The sequence below is a fragment of the Macrosteles quadrilineatus genome, unplaced genomic scaffold (assembly GCF_028750875.1).
Source record: "Macrosteles quadrilineatus isolate MER2022 unplaced genomic scaffold, UCM_ALF_1.0 Scaffold_6__1_contigs__length_79288215, whole genome shotgun sequence".
NCBI lineage: Eukaryota > Metazoa > Arthropoda > Insecta > Hemiptera > Cicadellidae > Macrosteles > Macrosteles quadrilineatus.
Genome location: NW_026542599.1, coordinates 78,567,526 through 78,583,090, shown reverse-complemented (window position 1 = coordinate 78,583,090; position 15,565 = coordinate 78,567,526). Strand labels below are relative to the sequence as shown.

General features: G+C 35.7%; 1 protein-coding gene and 1 long non-coding RNA gene across 2 annotated transcripts; one reads left to right on the top strand and one right to left on the bottom strand.

The window, feature by feature from the left end:
* Positions 1–998: 998 nt before the first annotated feature.
* LOC128996378 (ejaculatory bulb-specific protein 3-like) lies at positions 999–5,881 on the top strand. Its single transcript, XM_054421676.1, has 3 exons — positions 999–1,062; positions 2,468–2,654; positions 5,628–5,881. The coding sequence occupies exons 2-3, from the start codon at positions 2,468–2,470 to the stop codon at positions 5,822–5,824; spliced, it is 384 nt and encodes a 127-aa protein (XP_054277651.1). The 5' UTR covers positions 999–1,062; the 3' UTR covers positions 5,825–5,881.
* Positions 5,882–8,790: 2,909 nt separating this feature from the next.
* Positions 8,791–12,983, bottom strand: LOC128996289 (uncharacterized). Its single transcript, XR_008491039.1, has 3 exons — positions 12,851–12,983; positions 11,249–11,319; positions 8,791–8,877 (listed from the first exon to the last, which is right to left on the bottom strand). It is a non-coding gene; the product is annotated as an uncharacterized LOC128996289 (long non-coding RNA).
* Between the last annotated feature and the right edge of the window lie 2,582 nt (positions 12,984–15,565).

Sequence of the window (15,565 nt, the reverse complement as noted above, 5' to 3'; positions counted from 1 at the left end):
GAGCTAATAAAAACAAGCCTATGGGGCGTAGCCCAAGGGAAATATTAAAATCAAATGATATAATATTGCATTGTCTTCCATTTGTGAGCTATGTTTCAAGTTTCAAGTCTCTAGCTCATCGGGAAGTATCAAAATTTGCAAGAAAGCGAGTTAATAAAAACAAGCCCATGGGGCGTAGCCCAAGGGAAATATGAAAATCAAATCATATAATATTGCATTGTCTTCCATCTGTGAGCTATGTTTCAAGTTTCAAGTCTCTAGCTAATCGGGAAGTTAGTTTAAAATTGATTGCAAAATTTGTACCGGACAAGAAAGCGAGCTAATAAAAACGTTTTAAAAAAGGGAATGTTTACAATTTATAAATTTGTATAATTGTATTGTTATGGCCATGTGGGGATTTTGTAATATGCTCTCTCTCTCTCTCTCTCTCTCTCACAAATGATCAGCTGGCCATCCAAAGAATGCTGAACAAGTGTTATTAATATTCTTAATTTAAAACTTGATACAGTAGCTTTGTGAAGCATTGTTGCCAAAAACAGCTGTTTCTTAGTCAGCTGGTCCTATACTTTTCATGGATTTGTTAACTATGTATTTTAAACTCACTTTAATTTAAAATAATTTGAACTTTACAAATGAAAATAATCCCAAAAGCTGTTATCAATTATCAATTAATTAAGATGGATACACCACCTAGGTGCGTATTTTAACCCAAATATGAGTGAAGGATGAGTAACTATTTTAGTTTTTTACTATTTTAAAAATTGTGTGTCCGTTAAAAAAAAAGAAATGAACGCCACAAGACCAAATCCGTTGCAATACGTCAAAATCTGACGTCTGAAAAGTTCCCAGAAGCAACCGGTCTAACTAGAACTTGAATCCTCTTAACACCTGACCCACGCAATCGCTGATGATTTGACAGCTGATGAATAAAACAAAATGTCCGCCCAATCATCAGGAGGTGGCAATGGATTTGTAATTGCAAAGCGGTTTATGACGTTGCTGGGGGGTATAAGACCAGGACGATCAGCTGTCTGGGCAGTGCAAGAGTTCTCTGTTGCCAAGGTAGGTGTGAATATTTTGGTTCATTTTTCTTTCTAGCTGTGTAAGAATGCTATACGTGATGCCTAGTAATGCCAGTGAGAGCTTATGTCAGGTTTTTTGTTTGAAGTTCGTTTTTGGTAGTTGCGAGTTGGTGATATTTATGTGACTACTGTGCGTATCTTTCATCACGATTTGTAAAACATTTTAGACAATTTTGAAAGAGAGGAAGTCAAGAGGTTTAGGTTATAATGTAACTAATATAGCATAAGAGGGTTAGTACACAAACCCATGTATGGGTAAATAATCACAAAATAAACCCCAAAAAGGGGAAATTTGAGTTTTTTTACTAATCCACAATAGTATCTAAAATATATGATTTTTTTAAAGTTTCATGCTTTGAAAGAGGGGAAATCGAATTTATGTTATAATATTGTAATAGGATACCTATGTACACTGTACTGCACTGACCAATGAAATTCGAGATGTGTTAAGAATATTCAGTTGACATAACCGTTTCATTGTTAGTGAGTTAAGTAGGTCTAATATATCAGAAAATGTGAATTTATTTTGTCTTCGGGAATTGCTTACAAAATACTTTTACTTCTGTTTTACCTCGCAAACAAAACAGAGTTTAGTAATTAAAGAACTGGTTGTATCAGGGTGTGGAAATTATAAGATTAATTGCATAGTGCGTTTTAGATCGTAGGGATCAAAGAAATTATGCGAGGTTATTGGGAGAGTTTGGGAGGAATTTGAGAGGTGTCAATTGTTGTGTTGTCACAAGCTCAAAGGTTACAAATGAAGGCGTATTTTGTACATAATTTCTATAGACAGTTCTAACCCAGGGTGAACCAATTCGAAGGGTAGTTTTAGAGCGCAAAGCTTCGGTTCCCAACGTCTCGGGTTCAAATCTGTTCAACCAACTTAGCTGTCGGATCACTAACCCCCTCACACTAAGCTAAACCAAGGGTATGTTGCTCGGAACTAAGACCCTCATGGCTAACTTCAAGTAATTTGTAAAACTGTTCTGTAATGTGATCTTCCTGTAATGTGGGGGTATGAGATTGTTTTACTTGATAGAGTGTGGAGATTTGGTTCCCGAGATGCCGGGTTCAAATCACACCAATACCAAAAGGCTTCTGCTTGATAATTCCACGACCCTCAGGGTCTAGCCTCAAAATGTGTAAAATAATGTGTTGTGTGCTTCTGGAATGTAAGGGTGGGAAGCAAACAAATTGTAGAGCGTGGTGTTTAGGTACCCAAAGTCCCTGGTTCAAATCCCACCATTCGCCAATAGCTATGTAACAGTATAAATTCCCCGACCCTCTAGACCTCTAGAAATGTGTACAACAGTTCAGCCTAGTGTCCTAGAACATAAAGATAAGATACAAAATAAACATTTCTAACCCAAGAACGTTTTCTCCAGATGCGTTTCGTCCTGTTTCTTGCCGCTGTCCTGGCGGTCACCATCGCCTACCCTGAGGAGAAATACACGACCAAGTACGACAATGTCGATCTGGACGACATCCTCAACAACGAGCGACTGCTGAAGAAGGCGTTCAGTTGCCTGATGGACGAATCAGGCTGCACCCCGGACATCGCTGAGCTCAAGAGTAAGTCTTGCAGTTCACGTTTAAACTGTTATAAAAAAAATGGTCAGCATAACAGAATTGTGGCGTTAACTTAGCCACAGCTGTGATGCCATTGGTCTATACTTTATTTTAATATTTATTATGTAACAGCTGTTGCGATTTCTACAAAACTAGCAACAGCTGTTACATAATAAATATTGAAATAAAGTATAGACCAAAGGCATCACAGCTGTGGCTAAGTTTAATCTGTATGAAATAATTGCACCACTACATGAACTAATATGTTGATAACGTTTCATCACAGATAAAACGAGTATGTTTTATCTATGATAAAACATACTTCTTAGTAGATTTTCCATCCTTATGGAACAGCTGAAGCCAATTTTGTTGTTAGTTCTGTCTGGTGTACTGTAGATGTCGTGTTTTGTTTACACTGTGTTTCTATTATTTTAGGGTTCGTTTCTCATGATGTTTGCCCCACTGTTTGGTTATATAGCTAGTGGACAAGTTGTTGTTTATGATTAGACAGTTTTATTTGGTTATTTACGAGGTTGTAAATTACTGAAATAGCAAGAAACGAATTGTAAACAAAACAAGACTCTACAGTACAACGGACAGAACTAACAGTAAAATTTGCTTTAGCTATTCCATAAGGATGGGAAATATACTAAGGGATTATGTTTTATCTATGGTTTTATTTACAAACAAATGCAGAAGTTTTGTTAAAATGTTTAGTTTTGACTATGTCATGATTTTCTTCATTCGTTTGTAATTATTTCACACAGAATGAATATCGCTATAGAATCTTTGAAAATAGACTCTAGCAATAAATTAAACATGAGGGAAGCTAAGCCCTAAGAGAATTGCCTTTTTAATTACCATTCGTAGATACGCTAAATCTTCAATTGCAACGTCCAGTTAAGTAGAATAGCTGTAAAGGGGATGTTACAGGGAACCCCCTTATTGTATTAAGTAATGGAATTGCAATTTAACAGCTGTTCCAAGCTTGAATGAATTTCCTTCAGCCAAATGTTCAACCATTTCAACCACAAGGTGTGAATAATCGAGGCCAGAATTTGTTCTGGAATAAATAATGGGTTAGCAAGGCATTTCTGTGGTTTATGTTATGGTAAAAGGTATTCAATAAAATCCCTTAGGTTACAATTAAATAATGTTTGTAAATTCTGGTTGGAAGTTGAATGACCGGACAGTTTTAGGTGACCTTAACATTGTGAAATTACGTAACCAGTTGCAACCGTGGCGGTGGAACCAGTTCTTAGAAAGAGAGAGAGAGAGGTTGTACAGTACCTGATAAACAGGACCAGATGCATATCTCAAGGTCTTGGTCACTTAATGTAATGTTTTCGTTTACACTGTTGTGTTACTACCTTATTGCCTAGCTGGACTTGTTCCTGACAACTTCTTGTCTATGGTTCGACGTATTTAATCAATCGTCAAATTTTATAGTCTTCCTTGTGTGTTCATCACTGACAATTCTTTTAAAATAAATTCTCCTTCTCAATACTTCACAAAAATAATATTATCTCAAAGTACGACCGTTAAAGTCAAAAACGATAAAATCCACTTCAATGATGAAATATAATATTTTAAATCTTAATTTTTTGCAGTGGAAAGGTAGGACTGAATTATAAATTAACGGCAGACTTCTGTTAACAAAAAGAATTAATGTGATTTTTAGAACAAGGGCTTAAACTGCAAGGTGGTCTTGAAAGCTATACAAATAAATGGTTAAATTATTCAACTATATTTGCTTTCAAGAAGTTAGACAAGATTCTATAACTTTTATCGATAACACTCTCGAAAATATTTAACATCTCTTTATTGCAGCGTGGCTAAAAATTACTCCATGTTAAATTGTTTCACGATAACAACTCTGATATAATAAGTGATGCAGAGCCAACTGGTCTAGTGGTAGAGTACGGGACTTCGGTCCCTGAGGTCCCGGGTTTAAGTCCCGCCAATCACCAATGGATTTTATCGAAGTTGTGATGCCACAACCTTTGGTCCTATCCTAAAGTAAAGTGAAAAATATCCTGGGACAGAGAGCCTAGCATTCTATGGGAAAAATAATAAGTGAAATCAATTTTGTTTCGACCACGAAAGCTCTTAAAAATGTTTTAAATTTATTTTGATATTATTCCTTCTTACCTTTATAAATTTACGTTTATACTAGTATTACTGTCATGGACCAAGTAGTTTCATGCTATTGCATTGGTAATTTACTCGTTATGTAAATCACATTACAATTTATTACCTTGTTTGTGCCACGCCCGTTAATGTTGTTCAATTAGACAAAATCAAAGCATTTGAATTTAATCTAGTTTATTGTTTTTACGTTAAAAACTTAATGAAATATTAAGATGTCAATTAGTTGACTCCAATTCACCTTTGATTTGTGTTTTGTGTCTGGTTAAGTTTTAGTGAACAGATGTCGACCTTGTGATTGTCCTTGTTTAATTAGTTTTACGGTGTTGCCTTAGGTTATCAGAAGAAAAACACTAGTTTTCAAATATTTCTTGCGTTTGGAAATACAGAATACAGTACATAAAAATGTATTTATTCTTTGGCATTTTGATGGATTTTTAATTGACTCTTGGGAATCATAAATGTTATTTGGGAGTAGATTTTCAATCTATCATTGAAAATAAGAAATCAACTTGTAAAAATATTTGTGTCTATATTATTTTGTTCTAATAGTGTAATAAAACAAACATGTCTTATCCATTCCGTCTTTATCTATTTGTTTCTTGTTAATCATTCTTACAATCACTTTTTTACCACCCACAATTTACCAAAGATTTACCCCACACACTTCAGCATTCTTCGCGAACAGATCTAATTCCACTTCAGCTTGCGATATAGGGCGACACGTTTGGTGCTGTACACAGTGTTTTGGTGTATATACCTTGACGCAGATTTTGCTAAAAGGCCGATAATTCAGTGTATTTTTATTTATTCATTCCTGCATTTCAGAGGCACTTCCCGACGCACTTCAGACTGACTGCGCCAAGTGCTCGGACAAGCAGAAGGCCGGTGCCAAGAAGGTGCTCAAGTTCATCTACGAGAAGAAGCCAGACCACTTCGCCAAGCTGGAGAAGAAGTACGACCCTGAGGGTATCTACCGTAACAAGTACAAGAGTCTGGCGGAGGCTGAGGGTGTCAAGGTGTAAACTGTTGTTGCTTAATGTAAATACTCAATTTCCTCAATAAAGTGTTGTTGTTTGAAATCTTTCTGTCACTTAAATACCCCTTAAAAGTCCTTAAGATACAGTCAATGATGAAATCATGACCTTAAGTGAGAGATGGGTTTGAAAATTAGAATCTCATCCGAATTATTTAGCAATGAACTTGCTGAAAACGCAGATACGATTTATAGACTCAACCCTATCAACAAGGTTAGTTGGGCCAACGTTGGGAATTTTTTGGCGTGGTTGGCAGATGGTGGGTGGGTTGGCCAACAAACTGCCAACATTGGCCCAAGCGCAGTATTTGTGTTGTTCGCCCAACACATTGTAGTTTCGTTGGGCCATTGTCGGGGAATTGTCGTGATATTCCACCCACAATTTTCGTTACTGTTAAAACTTATTACTAATTGTACTTACTTTACTTATTGGGCCAACGTTTTTATTTGTCTATGGTTGGCTCCTAAGCAGCACCCTCCATTGGCCCAACGTTGGGAAATGTTTTTTTGGCCCTACAAAGGAAAGAATCGTTGGGCCTCAAAATTGGGCCTTTGTTGGATTTAAGTATAAAACATTGTGAAACACATTTTAACAATAATTGATTAATTATTTAATAAGAAGTTTAAAAAATAAATGCTACATGTTTTACCATGTTTTACATGGTGCTCCTAGCGGTGGATGCTAGAAATTATGCTAACTACAGCACTACTGTCCATCTTTGTTTAATTATATTTGTCTAGTATTGTTTGGATTATCATAAAATATTTAAACTTGAGAACATAAAGAAGGTTTAACCTCTAATAAATCATTATTTTTACTATGGTTGTATTCCATTTCAATACACCAATCCCACAGTGGGCTCCAGTTTGTTGAAGAATGGGTTGGGATGGATCGTACATGCAGCTCTAGTAACACAACGGTTAGGTAGTTTGTTGGGAAGTATGTAATATTCGTCCTTAGGTAGACCAGCGTTGGCGATCACCTGGAAATACATATTGTTTTTAATCATTTGTCAATTTAGTACTCAAATTTTGTACGCAGAGTTTAAACATACCCCAAACACATTCTTAATTGAATCCCTGGGTAGTATGGCCGTTTGTTCGTGCATTCTCCAGTTTAAAATCACTAGACACAAATTGAATGCCTCCAAATATTCTGATCAAACGAAAGTGATTTACATTTAGATTGTCACCATTCTTTAAACATTTTCTTCCAAGCATATGCATTTATCATTGAATTTATCTGACTATTATTATTCTCGGTGTTAAAAAAATCGAACTGCATATACACAATGTTATCAAGCTTGTTTTAAAAGTTAGCAAAGAATAGAACTACTACTTAATCGTTGATATAAGCATTTAAGTAGTTGTAAGTTCAGCTGTCTGTAAAACGTCTTTGAGAATTTCAATGCCTACCAAATGCATTGCTAAGTATTTTAGAATTAAAATTTAGTATACTTATTAATCATGATCAAGTAGTTCTAAGTAAGACATAAATTAATTCTCGTTTGTTGTGCTTACTATGATTATAAGCGTGTTATAAAATATTTCACCTTACTTTAACAATGCATCACTACATCGGTCTTAGGCCTATTATTCATTTTTCATCGAACTGCCCGGAAAGCAGACGTATTTAGTTCTCTAAACCGTCTGCCAATTCATCGTTTTGGGGTAACTTCAAATAGGAAACCAAAAAAATAATATGGTAATTTTTCAGTTCTCTAACCTCAAAATTGTATCAGTGCATTATGAAAACTCTGCTGATTACACGATGTTTAGAGATATATTTGTAAATAACAGAAATGTAAACATTGATGACGACTTTTACAGATTTGTTCATCACTCGGAGTGAAAGTGTCTTTTTGGCATTTAATCGTATTTTCGCGCAGTTGCGAACCAAAAAGAGCCACTTTCGCACCTAGGGATGGAAACTTATATTTTTACTCTTATGAAGAGATTGAAATGTTTAAGTTTACCTCTTCAACCTTCCGCATGCATGATAATCCCATAGAAGCACAGTTTGTGGTAAGTCCAAATGTATACGGGGGTGTCGTATCTGTACAAACACATAAACATGGTTGAAATATACAAAACACCACGTTAAAAATAATATAAATAATACACAACTGCCCCTTATTATACAAAACCATTATTGAACTATTAAGAAATAAGAACAATCGGGGGGGGGGGGGAGTTCCCTTCCCGACTTCCCTTTTTAGGAAGGTAAATCCTTCCTGCTTTCCCTTTTTAGGAAGGTAAATCCTTCCTGATTACCCTCTTTAGGAAGGTTAATCCATCCAGATTTCCCTTTTTAGGAATCTAAACCTCTCCTGCTTTTCCTTTTTAGGAAGTTATATCCTTCCTGATTTCCCTCTTTAGAAAGGTTAATCCCTCCAGATTTCCCTTTTTAGGAAGGTTAATCCTTCCTGATTTCCCTCTTTAGGAAGGTAAATCCCTCCAGATTTCCCTTTTCAGGAAGGTTAATCCTTCCTGCTTTCCCTTTTTAGGAGGCTAAACCCCTCCTCCTTCCAGATTTTCCTTTTTAGGAAAGAAATCCTTCTTTCTTTCCCTATTTGGGAAGATAAATCCCTCCTGATTTCCCTTCTTAGCGTTGTGAATGAATCCTGCTTTTAATTTGTATAGAGGTGGTATTTATTGGATGTTTTTAATATTACAGCCATTTCAGAAAATGCTATTAATATATCATGTTCGTACAAATGAGGTGTCCATTGATATGTAAAATAGACAAATAGGTGATTTACCTTTTTAGGGAGGAGGGTCATTCCGGTTTCCTTTTTTAGTGAGGTGAATTCTTCCAAGTAGCGTTTAAAAGCCATGGCATGCCACCAGGCAGTTGGGATTTACGTCAAAACAGCTTTGAACTTAAATACTATATTGGTTTAGGAAGAAACTTAAGGTACTTATAAGTAGGTTTAGGTACTTATAAAAACGTCATACCTCCGAATTGGGGACATCTGTACACAACTTGGATGTCACACCCAGCGTATCCTACGATGTAGTCCCGATAAATTACCCTGGGGTCTGAAAATGTAGTCAAAATAGTATTAAATTACTTAAGTAATTAGTATTAATTATTAATACTATCAGTTAATTAATAATTGGAGGTTGAATTACCTTGATTTAATCTAGAGATTACTAGGTGTGCGTTCTCAGGTCTGCCCATGGTGGAAGTAAATATTTACTTCCACCATGGGTCTGCCAATTGAGCGAAGTGAACAAAATAGTTAACAAATAATATTATATTCTAAATAAATTAATTTAAAAATATACTAACAAAAACGTTCAATGATCAATACAATATAACATTGCTAATATAAAAGTATAGGATTATACATTTATGAAAACGAAATATCCTTCAAATATCCCACACTCCACACTGCCAGCCTTTACTACATCCTTCACCACTTCCTTCGTGGACCTGTTTCCCTCCCTTCCCATAGCATTTTAGAATTGTCGCAGATCCTCTTACCTCTGAAATACAGTGGTAGTTTCCAAATAACCTGTAATACTTTACTTTCTCTGAATTATTTGATCAAAGGTTGTCAGCTGAGTGGTTTTTCCTTTGTGCTGTATTTAAATCGTATATTTGCATGTTGTATCAGCTTGACTGCTATACAGTGCATGTTTTTTTACTGCTACTCTCTGTAGTGTATTCCAACTTATGTTGGACGATTGTGTATTGTTACTTGTAATGTGTTAGTAAAGGTTTTCACCTGAGGGCGTGACCAGATTCCAGATCCCAAAACGTTGTGTATGGTTTTTACAATCGTAATGGAAAATGTGCGCAATAAACCTTTGAACAACATTAACTCACCATCACCAACAATGAACTTTCAATTTGAACAACAAAAACCTAACAAGCTTATGCTATGATTCTTTGTTTACATACACGTTGTTATCTCGTAACCATCATGGCAACTCATAAGGCTAATGCTAAAAACATTATGTTGGTTTTAAATTGTAGAGACATTATCAAATTGAAATTTGTTTGTTTGATAACATGAACACTGTTTGTCAAAATAACCATGGAATGTTTGGATTAAATATGTTCAGCCGTTAATGAGTTTAATTGATTACTTAGTTTGCATAAGGTCTGACCGGTCTCTCAGAGCTTCGCTCGCTCCGCTCAATTTGACCTCCTCTAGACGAAAACTAGGTAAATTAACCTCTTATTTATAAAAATTGTTAGTACAACTAGCTGTTACCCACGGGGCTTCACTGTTTTGACATCATAAGTATTAACATAGACAAAATTTTATTTGTCTATGGTATTAATAAAACTATTGATTGGTTAAGTTAAGCTGAAATAAACAAAACATAATACAGTAATACAAACAAATAATCACACCTGATTTTAATAAGGTAATAAATTGAAAGAATAACAATAGTTATTTGTGCAACTAGTGAGAAAAGTGAGCAATTGACTCACTCGAGAGAAATCCTTACTCACGAGCCGTAGGCGAGTGAGGAATGGTTTCTCGAGTGAGGCAATTGTACTTTGAACTCGAGTTGCACATTATACTTTTCCTGCAGTTACCATAAAACAAAAACATTTGTGAAGAAACATGAAGAAACATAACCTATTTTTACACAGAAGTGAACTTTTAATATAACATTTAATGTGAAGTGACAAATACAACAGTACAACAGCTGACCAGCTGATTTACAGCCAGTGCTGCCAACGTATTTCGCGCGCATACGACGTTGCCTGCATGTTACGCGCTCACTATTTCGTGCCTTCACGTTGCAAATCTGGAGTGAGACAAAGTAATTAGAGTGAGACAATGTTAACATTGTCTCACTGGTGAGCGAATTGGCCACTTTGCTTTCTCAAATCAGTGAGAGAACATGTACATTGTTAGGTAACTGTAGGAAAACAAAAAAGTACAGCTGAGGTATTTTTAACATTACGTATATGGAAAGTTACCTTTAGAAAGGAATTACGACCCTAAATGGCAATTTATGAAATAATGCATAGTTTTGCGCAAGGTTTCTTGTCATGACGAACACTTTGAATATATGTTTTATGGGGGCGTGACTTTTAGTTTTCTCAAAAGTTCATGGGTACTTTGGGATTTATATGGATTTGCCAATGAGATTGCATAGCAAAAATATGCTGAGAAGCTACATTACTTTTTAGTAAAACGTTGGCGACAGCTGATCCATTTAGATGGGATGTCTTCTTCTGTATCCAATAGTCAATGGTATAAGCTACAGATTTAAGACTCGTTTGATCAAAATACAGGAAAAATATCTGAGATGTTCACTTTTAAGACCCCGCTAGAAATATTCCGCTAGTAATTCCTTAATGGGGTATAACCATTCTAAACTGAATTGGGAATGATCGTAGAACATTTGATTGTGGTATAAAATTGATGGTTTGACCACTTACTAGCTGTGATGAATGTTCCTTTAGCAGCAGCAGTTGCGATGAAAGATTCCACGTAGTTCGAACCGTCACAGCTAAAACAAGTCATGAAGACATCGAAATGTTAAATAATAAGCTAAACATTATAGAATTAAGCATAAAAGCCCAGTTGGTAACTACGTATTAACTAGGAATTAATATTAACAATAAAATGATTGAAATGTTTAAACCTTGGCAGCATCGAAGAGTAAATATAGCTTGTAACTACAGGGTGGCTCGCAAGTTATCAACCAAAATTCGGAATATGGATCTATGGCTCAAAATAAAAAGGAAATGAAGAATACAATGGAATTATCAAGCATTCGACTCCAAACTCACTTCGTTCACTAGATATCCACGATTTTTTAACATTTGTTCTTTTAATACCTTAATACTTTATTTTGAAATGGCGACCATACGAATGTAGGTATTTGCCAAGTATGAATGGAGATTAGTGTAGGATGAGTGGCGCGATCTAGTAGTCTTGTTAGTGACTAATGTTGACATGTTCCTTAGACGCAGCCCATTCAAGCCAAATTAATAGCCCATACAGTCAATGTCAACTAAGGGAACTACAGTTTAAGTTCGATTCACTCACACACATCAGTTACGGCACGTCACAATTCACAGTTCAGACATATCAGTCACGTCAAAGTCAACCAATATATTCTTTAATGAATTAATGAATTTCTATTGCGTTTTCTACACTCTTCCGGCGCAGGTCCGTCAGTCGCTCTGTTGGCGTCCATCAGTCATTTCAGATTTATTTCTAGCGATATTTTTGGATTGTTCGGACGCGTGATGGACGTGTTTGAGGTTGTAAAATAGCGTTTTTGTTATTCAAATTATTGCATTTATATTTTGAGCACTGTTTGTAGCAATCAACAAGATGGACGATGTAAATTTGATAGAACATAGGGTTTTAATTGAAATCTTTTGACTGTAAATATTAGAGACTGAAGAATGACTGAAACCAAATGACTGGAAGTTGACTGAGGAATTGCGGATGCAACTGTGACTGGACTGTAACGCAACTGGACTGATATGTGTGAATCGACCTTAGTGGAATCCGAACCATATTTTGCCTTGTAATTAACGAATTGGTCTAATCATCAGGATAGCACTGCGGATAGGCGTAGTACTCACTACTGCGGACGTTCACCACACCAGGGAGTATCGCATCCACAGTGCATGCCTATAAATATCCACAATTCGTGACCTCCAAGTAGCTTGATTACAGGACGACGCCACCCGTCCCAGTCCTTTTAATTTTAATTCTTCTAACCGGTGGTTTTAAGTAGAGGAGACCTAAGAATATTTTTAGATGGGTCTATTCTACCCTAAAATAAATTCCCCGGGTTTGATTAAAATAAATTAGCATGGTATGGTCCTTTGAATTATGAACAAAATTGTGTAAATCCCATTTCCGTAAAAGATTGCGATTAAAAAGTTATTGTAACTTATGTGATTTCCCCCTATCATAGTTACTCCCACCGCTTACCCATGATAAAGGTTGTTGACAAGCTTATGGGAGTAAGTGTCAAATTGCTGATACCGTTTACGAGTAAAAATATTTCTTCTACTCACTAGACAAAAGAGTCGTACTCCACAACAGTATCAGGATCGTCCGGCAGAGGAAAAAACGTTATACAAACATTGTCCAATAAAACGTTGTTTTCGTCCTTTGGTGCAAAGCTGAAGAAGTACGGTTGACTGCACAGAAACTGCAATCAAAATCATAACCAATTGTGTCTCTTAATATTGGCAAAGTATATTTTCAGTTTAAAAAATGTGTTTGGAAATTTTTATAAGGTTACACTGTTTGAGAATGAAATTTCACAAACACAAACACGTTTGGTATATTTCGGTTTTATAACTGTCCGAAATATCTTTGTAATTTGATTGGTGGACTTCAAGTGGTTCGCTTGCAAAATAGTCATCTACCTACTTGTGAATTAGCATTGGATTGAAAGAACTAAATGCATGGTAAACACTCATGCATGCGAATGTCAGTGAAATTGTAAATAATAATTTGGGAACATGTTTCCGAAAGTTGAAGAAATATAAAGTACATTCCAAGAATCATTACAGTTATTCTTTCTGCGTAGGTTACCACGGCTTGAAGATTTGTTTTCTTTGACTTTAATTCACTAACTTTTCGGTCTTATGGACTGTCATCGAGAGACTCCAGTCCAGTCCATGTTGACTGCGGCGTCTTGCGCCGCTTTTCCTCAAGTTTATACATTCTGTCGTTTGCAGGTCTACGCCCTTGTAGCTCGTCAACGTCCCGTCGTGTGTGTTCTTTAGTCGATGACTTGACTTCTGCACAGTTAACAAACCAAGTGGAAACTAAAGCCAAAATTTCGGTTAATAAAAGCGTTTTGTCTTTTTTGACACCGTTGTCGTCTAAAAATTACGAATCTATGGTTGAAACTAATTTACTATTCTAAAAGGGTTGAACAACCAATAGCTGCATCTAGTTTGTTCTTACCTCTTGTACGGTGATGTCGGTTGTTGCAGGTTTCAAGCATTCCTGCCCTCGGCTGTGTTGTGATAACAAACCCAACAGTAAAATGTAAATAGTGACGGAATTCCTGCAAAATAACAATTACCTGTAACTCGAAATCGAGCAATTAATTGCCAAGTATTACAGGAGTTATTTTAAACCTCTCAATTATAATTTTCTATGGGTTTATTAGACCTTAGACTTACCTCGAAGATTATGCATCTGATGGAAATACAGGGTGTCCACAAAGTCTTGGCCTGATAAGGAAACCGTATACTGTAGTATGAAAACGAGTGATAGTAGTATAAAGATCTATTTACAGAAATAACCGGCAACTTCATAAGGTTTATAGCTAAGTACAAACGTAATACACCCCTACGTGTGCACCTTTAGTGGCCTTCAGATCTTTTAGACGACATTTTAGTTCGTCCCAGGTTTTAGCCTTTTTTTTTGCCAGCATATCCTGGGTTACAGACGCCTTAGCATTTCTAATTCTCTCCCTCAGTGTTTGTAAATTAGGAACTGGTGAAGAATAGATAATTGATCATAAAGACACTTTGTTAATATTCGCTTAATCTTAAAAACTAAGGTGTCAATCGATTTTAATTAAGTTGTTATTCTCGAAAATTGTTTGTATAATCAACGGTATTTGAGTTATTTAAGAAACAACTTTTTTAAATGGCCACCCTTTTATGAATTTAAAAAATTGTCATAATTTTGTTGAGTATTTTTTTGTCTAGTTCTCAAAACTTTTTGTGCAAATTTTTAATTTCGTATCTCTTACCACTTTAAAGAAAACAATTAATAAGTGAAAAAATGGCGGCTGTGTGAGTAATTAAGGACTTCCGGACAATTTAAATATGATATTTGGATTTATGTTTCTTACCCAGGAATATACCCTTAAATATCCGACACGAATTCCGAAACACCCTGTATTATAGCCTTTTTGTATTAACGTTGATTTTGATAGTTAGCTGGTTAATCAGCTGATTAAAATTGTTTGTTTGAATTAATTATAAATTCGATAGAGTGTAGGATTATAGAAACAAAAGGTTTAACACTTACATGGCTGCATCCTAGAAAGAATAGAATAGAATGGCTGCTTTAATGTTACACTGCCGTCCGTACTGTTTTTCTTATCACTTCGTCTTCGTTTGTATTTAATTTGCACAACCTAACGTGTACTATAACTAGGTGTACAATGAAGTTGTCTGCTTTCAATATTGAGCGCAACTGCAGGTCCCTTAGTTGCCATCACTGAGCTATAGTAATAACTGGAGTAACCACTCGGTGTTTTAAAAACGTACCACTGTTTTTGCTGGGTTTGTTTCAGAGTTTCGTTTCGTTAGGTTGGCCGGGTGATCGGGTTGGTGGGACTTGTCAAATTAGAGGCAAAATCAAGATGGCGTCATCCTGTTTTGTTGATGATAGTAAACAAAAATCTGCCAACTCAACATTATGATTGCAATATAAGTTTATTGATTTATTTTACGAGCAAGAGCAACCCATTTTAACAAGATCATAAACCGATGGTCGTTATTTAATCAAATGCCATAGGGCTATTGGCCTAAACCAATATCTCCAAACCAGGAAACTTGACTCTGAGCCTATTTTCACCACATAGCTTGAAAAGAGGTAAATAAGTTAGTATTTATTTACTATCAAACAAAAACAAAGTATAATGTTTCAAAATAACTTTAAATACAGAGGTTTTAACGTGCAATAACTTAAATAAGTTTTTGATACAAGTCCTTGAAATAACGGATAACATAACCCCAAATAAATAGTATGGTTAG